Below are 12,533 nucleotides of genomic sequence, written 5' to 3' on the forward strand. Positions count from 1 at the left end.
AAATGTTCAAAGAAATTAATCTTGTAGGATTATCTTTGGGACAGATATGCCAAAAATAGTTACCAGTTATTTGCCCAATTTATTTCAGAATAAAACACCCATCTGAGAAAGAGAAAATCTATTTTCATAATATATTTACTTTCAGAAGACAAAAAAAAATCTGTTTTTTTCTTTCTATAATTGTGCTACTGTCAGTGTGGTGTTACTTGTATTTGGTATGCAGGGGTTTTGAGCAATACTAAACAGGACCATGAAGCATCTCTCGTGAAAAAACAACTGGCCAAGTGTTTAACCTCATCAAAAGATGCCTTTGGTAGTAGCTGAAATTTAAAATTTTTGTTGTGTTTTCTTGAAGATATTTTGGATTTAACACATGCTTTTATTTATTTTATTTTATTTTATTTTATTTTATTTTATTTTATTTTTTATTTATTTATGGTGACAATTTTCTTTCACTGTGATTAGTTTTTGAAATGTCATTTTTTTAAAATGTCTTTCTCTCTAGCTGGGTTGAAAACTTTGGCCAAGAAGGTCTGGGACTGCTGTTGGATGTTTTGGAACGATTGGTTGAGACAAAAAAGTAAGGATTTAATATAAAATTAGCTTTTCTAAATATAAATAGAATGTAAATTATATATAATCTCTAATTATATATATAAATATCTTAATATAAAGTCTTAATATAAAGTTAACTTTTCTTAATATTTAAAGATCATGTATTTACACTAAATTTTTGATTTATTCAGTCAGGACAGACTTGTGAAAAGGAGCCAGCATAAAGTTATACAGTGTTTGAGAGCATTCATGAATAATAAGGTATGGGATTTTATTTATTCTAGAAACTAAATTACTACAGTTCAATTAGATAAGGTACCTGATGAGTATAAGTCCATGCAATTTGGTGAAGTGATGGGTTGGTCAGTTGTGGTTTGAAGTTCTTTCTGTCGCCCAGAAGTCTGCCACTTTCTCTCTGAAATGTTCAAAGACAATAATGTAAACTTTTGATGCTGTTATATGTCTTTCTTACAGAATAAGTGACCTATTTGGCACTTTTCTCTCTTTTTGTTATTTCACAGACTAAACTGTAATTTGAAATACCTACTTGAGGGGAATGGTGTCATTTAGGTGTTTGCTGGTCATTTGGAATCCCTCTCTTACAAATGTTCTTCTGTTGTTTAGTATGGGTTGGAAAGAATTTTGGGAGAAGAGAGAAGCCTTTTGTTGCTGACCAAAGCAATTGATCCCAAGCAAACTAACATGATGACGGATATAGTTAAACTCTTATCTGCAATGTGCATTGTTGGAGAGGAAAACATGTAAGTACTGTATTTAAGCAAGAAATAGTAAGTTAATTTTACAATATCCCAAATTATAGTTGTATCTCAATGAAATGATAAAATTTTCAATTTAGGTTTTAAAGTAATATCTGTAGTATATTGTCAGTTCTCAGAATACCTTTGTGTGTTTTTTTATCGTGGCCATATCAGTGAGTTTTCTTTTTCACATCTAGATGTACTGGTTAGATGGAAATAGTTATGCAGCAATTCTTTTGCTTAATATTTATTAGCATACTTTTTTTAACCCTGGTAATCCAGTAAGTCATCCTTTGGTTACAAAAATGTCTAAAGGCAACAACTATTGCTTAAACATTTTAAATTTGTTTACAAGAAATTGAGGTAGGTGAATAATTTGGCAACATGGGTTTTACGATAGTAAATAACTAAGTTTAAATATCTCTCCTGAGTGAATTAATACTCTTTTCTCACAGCCTTGAAAAAATATTGGAAGCTGTAACAGCAGCAGCAGAGGAGAGGAATGTTGATAGATTCTCTCCTATTGTAGAAGGTCTTCAGGATAACTCAGTACAGCTGCAAGTAAGTAACTTTTTTTTAACCACTGCAATAAGTGAAAATAAAATTACATGTTTTTCTGGACTGAACAAGTCATTACAATAAAAAGGAGTAGGGGTACTGTTTCCAGTTGGGGTCAAATTTTGGCATATTATTTATCATTTTGTCTTTCAAGGTGTGGCATGGGAAGATTCAGCCTGAAAACATGGGGGTGTTGCAGGTCAATTTGTTGATTTCTCTTCACTGAGATCTTAGCTTTATGAGTTAAAAGAAAGTATATATTTAAAATAAAAGTTAAGTCATATGTTTGGATGCAAAAAGATCATATCACTTCTGGAAATATTTGTTGAAATTGGATATTGATAATAATAAAAAAGCAAGTATTTATGGAACTGGAATTTATAATTAATGTTTTAAATCATTGGGAGGTCTGTCTCTCATGCTCACCTTATGATATCATAAAATTGCACTCAGAGGGTCTGAGGAAAGAAAACTTTCACCTTATTTTCATTTTGCTTCAGTTGGATGTAGAGTTTACTGCTGGAAGGCACAAAGTATTAACTTTGTTTGAATGATCATTATAAATCATTGATCTGAGAGTGTAGATGTGAACTCATTGCTATTCATGTAATCGGGTTGAACTGAGAGCTGTTCATAATTTAAAATCTTTAAAATCTACTATTTGCTTAACATATTTATTTGCTTACATGAGACATATTTCTACTTGCTTAAAACATATTTTGGCTTAAACTGCAAATCTTTATTCTTATTTCAAGTGTGTTTCACTATTCTATTCTAAAGCTTCAAGCCTTCTCCAAGGTCAAACACTGTATCCATCTCTATCTCTGAACTTTTATGTTTGAGGCCTTGGTAGCTCTCTGTGCTTGTATTTCCCACATCAACTCTTTGTTACTATTACAAAATACTGTCTTTAACTTCCTTTTCTTTATAGTTGAAAATGCATGTGGAACTCCTCTTAAAGCAGGCCATTGCTCTATTTGAGCCATCAGGCAGATTAAGTTAATCCTTTGTACCTCTTGTTTTACCCATGATGGGTACCCACTGCAGGGGTGCTCAGCTCCATGAGCAAGATGAGATCACTGGTGAGATAACCAAATCGGTGCAGAAAACTTCAGCTGAGTTACCTATACAGTAGCAATTTGAATTTTTCTAGGCTACTCTTCAGATATTAAAAACATTTGTTTCTACTAGTTATTCCTTCTATCAATTGGACTATACCTCCATCTGGTGTTTTGTCATCCTCTAATATAGAAGATAGAAGCATTGTTAAAAGTGAGAATTTCTCTAAATATTACCATTGCAATACTTCTGCTAAAATACTTATTCTAAACATATTTTTTTGGCTTTGCTGAGAGTGTTAGCCTGAAGTTCATACAAATAGGTAATGCTTTGCCATTTAGTTTGCTATGTCTTGTGTAGACATGGAAACTCATTAAAAGTTCTTCTCTCTTTTTTTTTTTTTTGGTTAAACTTTCATTAAAGTATGTTCCTTCTGCTACAAGGCTTTTTGATATTTACTTTTACAGACTTCATAAATGGTTTCTATATTTCTATTTTTTAAGACCAGAAAAATCAAGCCTCCTCATGTGAATCAGCTGTAAACTTTCCTAACAATGACATTGACCTGGTGGTTAATTTGACATGGTTTTAATGAGACAGAAGTTTACAGTTGTCAGTTACTTGGCATACTTGCCTTGATTGTCTGCTTGATGTATGTATGCTTGCTTTGTGGCAGTTCAATTTGACACTAACAACTGACCTTTTCAATTTTGAATTGACTTAACATTTCTGTTACTAGAAGACTGAATACATAAAAGACCTCAGTAGGGTGATTTTTGTATTTTTAGTAAAAGCTCTATCTATTTTTTGCATTTGTTGAATGCAAAAGATGTTCTATCTTTCATAAAATCTAAAATTATGGAAAGCATACTTAATTGGTTTTGGTTCAAGACAAGATTAGTAGTCTTATTCTGAACATATAGCTACTGCCAGGAGTAATATCAAGTTTCTGGTTTTGTTAAGGTAAATGTAGTTTAACATCTTAAGCCTAAAAGGCATACCGGGCAGTCTGGTACCTTGTGTATTTATGATGACAACTGTAAAGTCTAATGCTTTGCTTGTTCAAGTCATGGAGGCAGGAAATATAGAAATACAGCTCTTCTGACACAAGCCATCTTGATATGTAAGAAAGTTAGGAAAAAAACAACAACAACTTGTTTATTGCCTTCTTCTCATTCTTCTAGGAGAATCAAATGAGTGCTTATACTCTCTAATCAACTTTCACCTCTGGTTCTCAAGCAGGAGGTTTAACAGGAGAGTGTTATTCTTCCATGCAGATTTAGTTGCAGATGCCATCTCCTTCTAATTTTCCAGTTAAGATTGAGAAGAGGAACAATGGTGAAACAAAGCTGCAATTTTTCCTTTCCTGGTTAAATTCCTGAAAAAAGAATACTGCTCATCCCTGTGGAAACATGCAGGTTCATGTGCATCCTAGAAGTGTTTTAGTGACAAAGTAAAAGATCCTAGGCATTCATCAATATCTGCCTAGTGTTTTTAATTGTCAGGGAATACCATTTAATCTTTATAATTTAATAATATGAGGATGTGAGATGGCTGTGACATTTTGGTTTGCTGAGTAACTTGGTGATTCTTGATTGCTCTGTGCTAATGAGGTCCTTTCCATAACTGCTTATGTAATAGGGTCAATCAGAACAAAGCTTACCTTACCTAAATGTCAAGACTGCACAAACTAATTTCTGATTATTGTGATCTTGTGTGATTTAAGTATTTTATACTAACTGCTAGGTATCAAATTAGTTTCACTTGGAGTATGATTCAAATGTTTTTGATCTCCTATCAGGTTCCTGCTCTTGCCTTTATCTTTAATCCTTTAAAAAGTTTTTAAACTTAGAAAAAACATTTTGTGATTTAATTTACTCAAATCTAGATGTGTAAGCAATCTGTCTTGCTTAGACTTGTTTTTCTTTCCTTTTGTATAACTTTTTCTCATTCTGCTTTTTGTAGGCTTGTGTTTGGGACTTTCACTATTACTTTGTATTCCTACTCAAATAAATAGTTAGCTAATATTATCCAATGGGTCATTGTCTTCTTTGTTTCAGGAAGGCTAAAGTATGTTCTAGTTCTGAACTGCAATTTAATTCCCACTTCATCAAATTTGAGAAGAAATACTAGAATAGCAGTACCTCTTACTGATCAATTTCTTGCTTTTCATAGTTGTATCATGGCTCTGTTTGAGTAACACATGCATATGTACTGTGTTGATTTGGGAAATTAAAATAATCTTTTTTTTGGATACAATAACATCTGTAGATATCCTTTCATTGAAATTGCCTTGCTGTCTCAAAGATAAAACTATAGTTTGCTCTTGATCAGGATTTTCATACTAGTACTTTTTCTCTGATTGACTATTCACTGGTAGTTTAAATAATCTGTGATAAATGCTGTTTCCTTGCTTAACAGTCCATTCACATAGTGTTTTGCAAGAAAACATACTGTGTTTTAAACTGCTGTCATAACAATGACAAAGATTCCAAATTGTGTATAATCAAACATGAAGTTGAAATATAAATGTAACCTTGTAGTACTGTACTTTGGTACTGACTCTATGGTAGTGAAGTCTACAATCATTGAAATGCCTCACTGATGTTAACAGGACAGCAGGTGTTGGTGGCAGCTGTCAGTGCACTGAATTACTGGTTTTGAATGGCACAACTAATTGAATACAGAAAGTGCAATTGAATGAAAGATTTTGTACTCCAGAGAGAAGAACTGGAGATGGTATAACTTGTTTCAACTAAATAAGATCAGAATTAGGGGAAGTAAAAATTTTTGTCTTGGCTGCTGAAGGGGAAGACAAATACTCATAAAGTGGACCATACCAAAACAAAAAGCTTTAAGAATAAAGTCCATACTCAGATAATAAGACACTATATTCAGTAAGGTTTTATTGCAGTAAATTTAACTGGTTTGGTTGCTTGCATTTTAAACCACTTGTGATGTTCAAATTCTTCTGTTGTGACATTGTAACTTGTGCAGTTTGTGAGCCTAAAAAATACACTTGGTATTCAAAGCCAAGGATTTAATTTTTAGTCTGAGTGATGTCTTAGTGGTCTAATAAAATTGCTCTCAGTAGTGCTAACAATTCTCCGCCTCATCCCATAACTATACATTTCTATGCTGCATTTCATTTGCAGTCATATTATATCCACTAGTTACAGAAATGTTGTAATGGTAAACTTTATTCCAGAGACTTGTACAAGGATAAGAAAAATGTGCAACTGATGGGGTGATAGTGATTTTGTTAGTAGACAAATCCTGTTGCAACTAAGTAAGTCAAAACTGAGCTCCAGACAGGCAAGCCAAGTCTCAATGAAGCTTGAGAGATCTGGAAGGATGTGATTGATGTTAGCTTCATACAAAACCCATAGCCTGTTATTAGCAAAAATAAGTGGGCTACAAGGCCACATGTCCTGAACAAGACTGTAGAGGACTACAGACAAACATTCAATACAAGGAGCTTTTTCTGTGTTCAGAAGTGCTTGGTTGTGCAGCAGAACCTCTCATCTCTGTTGGTTGCTGTTGAGTCCATTTCTGGAAGATTTTATTCAGTCTACTTTTCAAAAGTGGACTGAGCACCTTAGCTGGTTTCAAAATTTTTGGTATTGTAGTGTTGGCTTTTGAGAATTATATTATTTGTATTTATCTTTTTGTTGTTGTAGTTTCCTTTGCTGGGGTTAGCACCCTTCTTTGTTACCTAGTGTAGAGTGATGCTTTGGCAGTAACAAACATATTAGAGTAACTCTCAGGAAAAAGTACTTGTGCAGAAACAGGCTTGAAGAGTAATACAGAAGTTTTGTTTGAATTTGAAGAAAATAATTGATAAGTTAACAAAGTCCTATTTTCCCCTAAGTTTCTAAAATACTGTAGACATACATACAGAAGCAAATTGTATAAAATGAGGGCAATAACACATTTCAGGGAGGAGAAGTATCATAAGAATTGTTCTGACAGGCACTGCAAAGATGAAAAATCCACTGTGACAGTTAAAGGCTCAAATTGTTATCTGTTTAGCAGCTTTAGAAGAAGAGAAGAATAACCAAGGCTTGTTTTTTATTTATAACTTCAAAGAAGCCCCAAATTGGGAAGATCTTTCTCCTGGAAACATACTTTATTTAAGGCAAAACAGTCAATGTTGTGTTGTTATTAGCTATATTTCTATTTAACTGAGTTCTTTTAAAGCTGAGTGCCACTAATGTAATGCCAATACCTTTCTGAAAGAAGACACACCATAAGTATGTTCCTCTTTGATACGTGAGGGTGTTTATTTTTACTCATCAGGTGATGATCTAATTGCCCTCACTGTAAGGAATATGGTGAAAGGACAGGAACAGGCTTTCATTGCCTTGCCAAGTCTGTTAAATACTTTGCTAACAAAACATAGAACAGCAGACTTACAGTGAGGCAGGGGGGAAACCATTAGGAAATATTACTTCAACAGAATTTATTACAACATAATTTTTGAGCCAAAACCAAACTTTTAAACATCAAACTCAATATTATTTATTACTAGTAGGATTTTTGATTTGGCTACTTAGCATGCTGTTTCCTACATTTTTCTGAATTGTTTTGATATTTTGCAAACTTGTTTAAATTTTTGAAGTCCAGACTTATGTTGGAGCATTCTTGCCTGCTCCTTGGGCCTTTCAAACACCTTTCATTGATTCATGAAATAGGACTTTGCTTTGCAAAGCCATTTATTTATACTGTCTATTCATATTACATTTTTTGTATCACTCATTAATTTTGTTCTCAACTATACAAAATATATTTCTACTATAGAAAAAGTCAAACTTGCCCATCTGTAGTTGTCCAGATCTTCCTGGAAATGACCTTTTAAATGTAAATATAATTTCTACCATCGTCATTTTCTTCAGTGTCAAGATAAATTTCAGTATAAACTTGGATGTAATAGCAAGTACAGTTATTTTGTCCTCAATTTTTTTAAGGCTTTGAATGTTTGAAGAGTGAATGCTCTTTTGTTACTTCTCATGTTGGCTTGTTTCTCTGAGTTCTTCTGCCATTTTTGAACTGTTTTGTCTTTGTTCTACTTTGTGATATCCTTTCATACACCAGTATGATAAAGTGAATGCAAAGTGAAGTTGCTGTTTGTGTTGCTTTGTTTTCTTTGGACACTTCTTTACACCATGTTCTGTTACTGACCCTAAGATTCTATTGTTGTTTTCCTTCTTTTGTTATCTTTGAGGAATTGGACATGTTAATCATAGATGCTTTTTGCAAATTATCCTTCAAAGTTCTTAGTCTCTCTTAATATGTTTTCATGTTTGATTGGTTAGTTTTGATTCTTCTTACCCTCTACTGATGGTGTATTATTTTGTTTAGGTGTTCTAACTTGATTATTGTCTAACACTGGAGTAAGTTACACAAGTCTATCAGAACACTTATGCAGTTGATTTAAATAATACTTTTGAGTCTTGGATGCAGTTGTATGCAATACAAGAAGGACATAACATAAAACAACAGTCCAGAATGTGTCCAATGGAGGGCAATGAGGATGGTGAAGGTCCTTGGGGGGAAGCTGTGTGAGGAGTAGTTGAGGTTGTTTGGTCTGTTCAGCCTAGAGAAGAAGAGACTAAGGGGCGTTCTCATTGCAATCTGCAACTTCCTCGTGAGGGGAAGAGGAGGGGTAGACACTGATCTCTTCTCTGGTGACCACTTACAAGACGCAAGGGAACAGCCTGAAGCTGTGTCAGGGAATATTTAAGTTAGATGTTAGGATTTGGTATCAATTTTTCACCCAAAGGGTGGTTGGGCACTGGAACAGCTTCCCATGGAAGTGGTCACAGCACTAAGCCTGTCTGAGTTCAAGAAGCATTTGGACAATGCTCTCAGGCACAAGGTGTGATTCTTGGGACTTCCCTGTGCAGGGCTGGGAGTCGGACTTGATCCTTTTGAATCCCTTCCCACTCAGGACATTCTGTGATTTTTTATATTTAATTGAGTATGATTTTCCTTATTTATGTCAATAAAATACAAACAATAGTTTTATTATTCAAATGTAGATATTTGCATGTACTGAATTTCATAGAAGTTCTGAGGGAATAGAAGTTAATTTCAGCTCTTTCTTCAAGTAAGAAGAAGGAGCAAAGCTTGTTCTTTCCTTCCTTCTATTACTGTTTTCAAGTAACTGTTGATGCAAGGTACATGGTATGACAGAGTATTCTAAGAATAAATGCCGTTGTGACAGCTTTTATCCAGGAGAGGTATTGGATGGGTTAGGACAGTGGTTCCAACCATTGCATCCTTCCTTGAGCATTCTTGTCCTTTCAGACATCTCCAGAAGCTGAAAAGATGGTCCCAACTCCTAGTGCAGAATTGTGGGGCCCTTGAGGTTCTCTTTTCAAGTGACTCCAAATACCATCCTTTATGGGTTTGGGTGGCAAATACCTCATGCTTAATTGGGGTCATTCCAACCCTTGGTCTCTAAAAACCTGTTGTAGCTCACAGTCTGCTTGATTTTCTCAGCAGGTTCACATTAACAGATTTTTTACATTTGTTACATCTCTGTTCTCATAATTAAGCTGTTCTCTTCTAGAGTGTTAGCTAGTAAGTTCATCTACATAGACTAATACTGCAGTCAAACAGGCCTAAATTATGCTAATTGCCACTCACTTCCATAACAGCTCAGCTGAAATAATATATAAAGCTACTCTCATGCTTACATACTTTGCAGTAGGATAAAGGCGAGATAATAGCTGTGGTCTGTGCTATTATGTAATCTTAGCATGTTCCTTCTGGAAACCTAAAAGGTACTATTGTTTCTCACAATCTGTATCAAAGTAGCTTGTACATCTTTTTACATAGTTGTTCTTGTGACCATATGTAAATTCAGCACTGGAATTACGCATACTTTGAAGATGACTGGGATAGCATCTTTCCAGTGTCACCTAAGGCATAATGCATCATAATTTTTTTAGACTATACAGCAAAGGCTCTTTTAGGCTTTACAGCAAAGTATTTGAACCAGATTGCTTTAATTATTGACATAGGTCCAAATAGAATTCTAATGGTCGGTGCTTTTAAAAAGCCTGTAAAATGCTGGAATTACTTGAATAACATATTTTTTGTAAATTGAAGCAAAACATACAAACAAATAAAGAGGGCAAAAAAAGGATATAATTGCTCTTTTAATCAGTATGAGAGGTAAACAGTAAGTTGCCATCATTCCAAAAGCTTGTGAATCTGGACAGTGATTTCCTGGTGCTCCTGGCTATGGGTTTTCAAGATGAGTCTCTTCTGATTTTTCAGAAGAGGATCTGCTCAGCAGTTGGCCTGATTCTTTCTTTTGAGTTGAAGGAGTGATTCCCATGAAGTAGTCTATAATGCTCAGTATGCTTAAAGAATGACTATTTCAAAAACAAGTGGAAAAAAACCCCATTCTGTTTGTCAAGATTAGTTTAATTTACTCAGCCTTTAAAAAATAGATATGTTTCACTGTACACAGATTGTATTCTGTCAATAAATTCTTATATATATGTATGAATAAATGTATATTTGCAATGATTTTTATATGTCCATTATTATGCTTTATCTGCTAAAGTTCATTGGCTAAAGGAACTTGATATTTGTATAAAATGACAAAATTCAGTGGAGTGACAAAATATTTATTTTTATGGAAATTTGTGAACTAGAGTTTGATATTTATAGCTCACATGGCTGATCAGGAATTTAACTAGCTTATTTATAAGATGATAGTAGTTTCATAATTAGAAATTATGTAATGCCTAATTATTAATTTGTTGTATCTTTTTGATTGCGATGCATATTGAAATCTAAGAAATAAGATCGTTTATTTTTTACTCTGTTACAGGTAGCTTGCATGCAGCTCATCAATGCGCTCGTTACATCTCCTGATGACTTGGATTTTAGGCTTCACATCAGAAATGAATTTATGCGCAGTGGATTGAAGGAGATATTGCCAGTAAGCATCTTGTCTTCTCTCTTTGCATTACTATCTAAATTTTTTAATTATTTGAGCCTGAGAGTGGGAGTAGGAGAACAAGTTCAAATAAATTATTCTCAGAGGCATTTTATTAAATTTGGGAAAGAGCAGTCAGGTATGAGAATCAGCCTTAAAATAAAAATGAAAAGGTGAAATGTGCTCTCTGAGGTTTAGTCTGATTTTATTCTGATTCTGTAGCATTTTATGACTTCGCTTAAGAACATGTGACACACTGTTGTGCAAAAATTTTAAGCTAGCCTGAAGTTACATTTAACTTTTGTATAATTAACTTAACTCATGTGTTCTTGTAAATTTAAACTTTTAAGGAATACAGATTTATGGAATTTATTAAAAAGATACATTTATTTACATATGGAAATGCTAATTTTTCAAGGCTTTGTACTGTTTCTTCTTTGCAGCAACTACAATGTATAAAGAATGAAGCACTAGATATTCAGCTGAAAGTGTTCAATGAGCATAAAGAAGAAGACATGATTGAATTCTCTCATCGTTTAGAAGATATTAGATCTGAACTAGAATATCCTTTTGAGAGCTGCTATGATCTTTGTGTGTGTCAGAAATAGTGTGGCCAGCAGGAGCAGGACACTGCTCATCGCCCTGCACTGGGTACTGGTGAGGCTGCACCTTGAATTCTGTGCTCAGTTTTGGGCCCCTCACCCACAAGAAGGCCATGGAGGAGCTGGAGCATGTCCAGAGAAGGGTCTGGAGCACAAGTCCTATGAGGAGCAGCTGAGAGAGCTGGGGTTCTTCTGAAGAAGGATGCTCAGGAGGGCCTTGTAGCTTTCAATGACTGCCTGAAAGGAGGTTATAGTGAGGTGGGAGTCAGTCACTTCTCCCAAGTAATGAGTGACTGAAAGGGTCTCAAGGTGTGCTGTATGAGGTTTAGTTTGGATAATAGGAATAATTTCTCAGAGAAAGGGTTGTCAAGCACTGGAATAGGCTGCCCAGGGAAGTGGTGGAGTCCCCATCCCTGGAGGTACTTAAAAAGATTTCTAGATGAGGTATGTAGTGGCATGGCTGAATGGTGGACTTGGCAGTGCTTGGCTAATAGTTGGACTTGATCATCTTCTTAGAGGTCTATTCCAACAGAAATGATTCCATGATATCAGAAGGACAAACATGAACAAAAAAAAGCATATAATGGATATTTTTCTGCTATAATTTCTGTTTAAAGAAGTTATCAGTAAACATTTGACTGAAATTTTTTGATTCGTTGTTATTATTTTCCTTAACACTTTCACTGAAATAAATGATGTTTACAACATGGTGTGGAATACAGTTAAGGACACTAGTGCTGAAGGATATTTTCTTTCTATTCTCCAACATCTTTTGCTGATAAGAAATGATTATTTTATCCGGTATGTTTAATGCTGTGTTAAATGTTAATTATGGATTCTTCTTTTATTATTCAGTCATTAATAGAATATTTCTTCCATAAATTAAATGATAGGTTTTAGACTTTCTGTGTGGATTGTAATTTGTGAACTTGTGTTTAAAAGAATCAGCCTGGAATCAATAATGCCATCTATATGTTTTAGTATCTTCTGCTTAGTGTATAATTTTATTTTATAAACATAGAAAACTATTTTTGATAAGAGCTT

At 34.2% G+C, this 12,533-nt stretch overlaps 1 protein-coding gene across 8 annotated transcripts in view; it reads left to right on the forward strand.

Moving 5' to 3' along the window:
* Positions 1-12,533, forward strand: part of DIAPH3 (diaphanous related formin 3) — a 208,424-nt gene that overhangs the window by 30,784 nt on the left and 165,107 nt on the right. For all 8 annotated transcript variants that reach the window (XM_085576840.1, XM_031504802.3, XM_077781371.2 and 5 more), the window contains 7 exons: positions 506-580; positions 747-816; positions 1,180-1,316; positions 1,769-1,874; positions 10,780-10,890; positions 11,331-11,449; positions 12,174-12,290. In XM_085576840.1, coding sequence (XP_085432966.1) covers positions 506-580; positions 747-816; positions 1,180-1,316; positions 1,769-1,874; positions 10,780-10,890; positions 11,331-11,449; positions 12,174-12,290 — 735 coding nt within the window. The remainder of the gene's footprint in view (positions 1-505; positions 581-746; positions 817-1,179; positions 1,317-1,768; positions 1,875-10,779; positions 10,891-11,330; positions 11,450-12,173; positions 12,291-12,533) is intronic.

The sequence above is a fragment of the Lonchura striata genome, chromosome 1 (assembly GCF_050655825.1).
Source record: "Lonchura striata isolate lonStrDom1 chromosome 1, ASM5065582v1, whole genome shotgun sequence".
Lineage (NCBI taxonomy): Eukaryota > Metazoa > Chordata > Aves > Passeriformes > Estrildidae > Lonchura > Lonchura striata.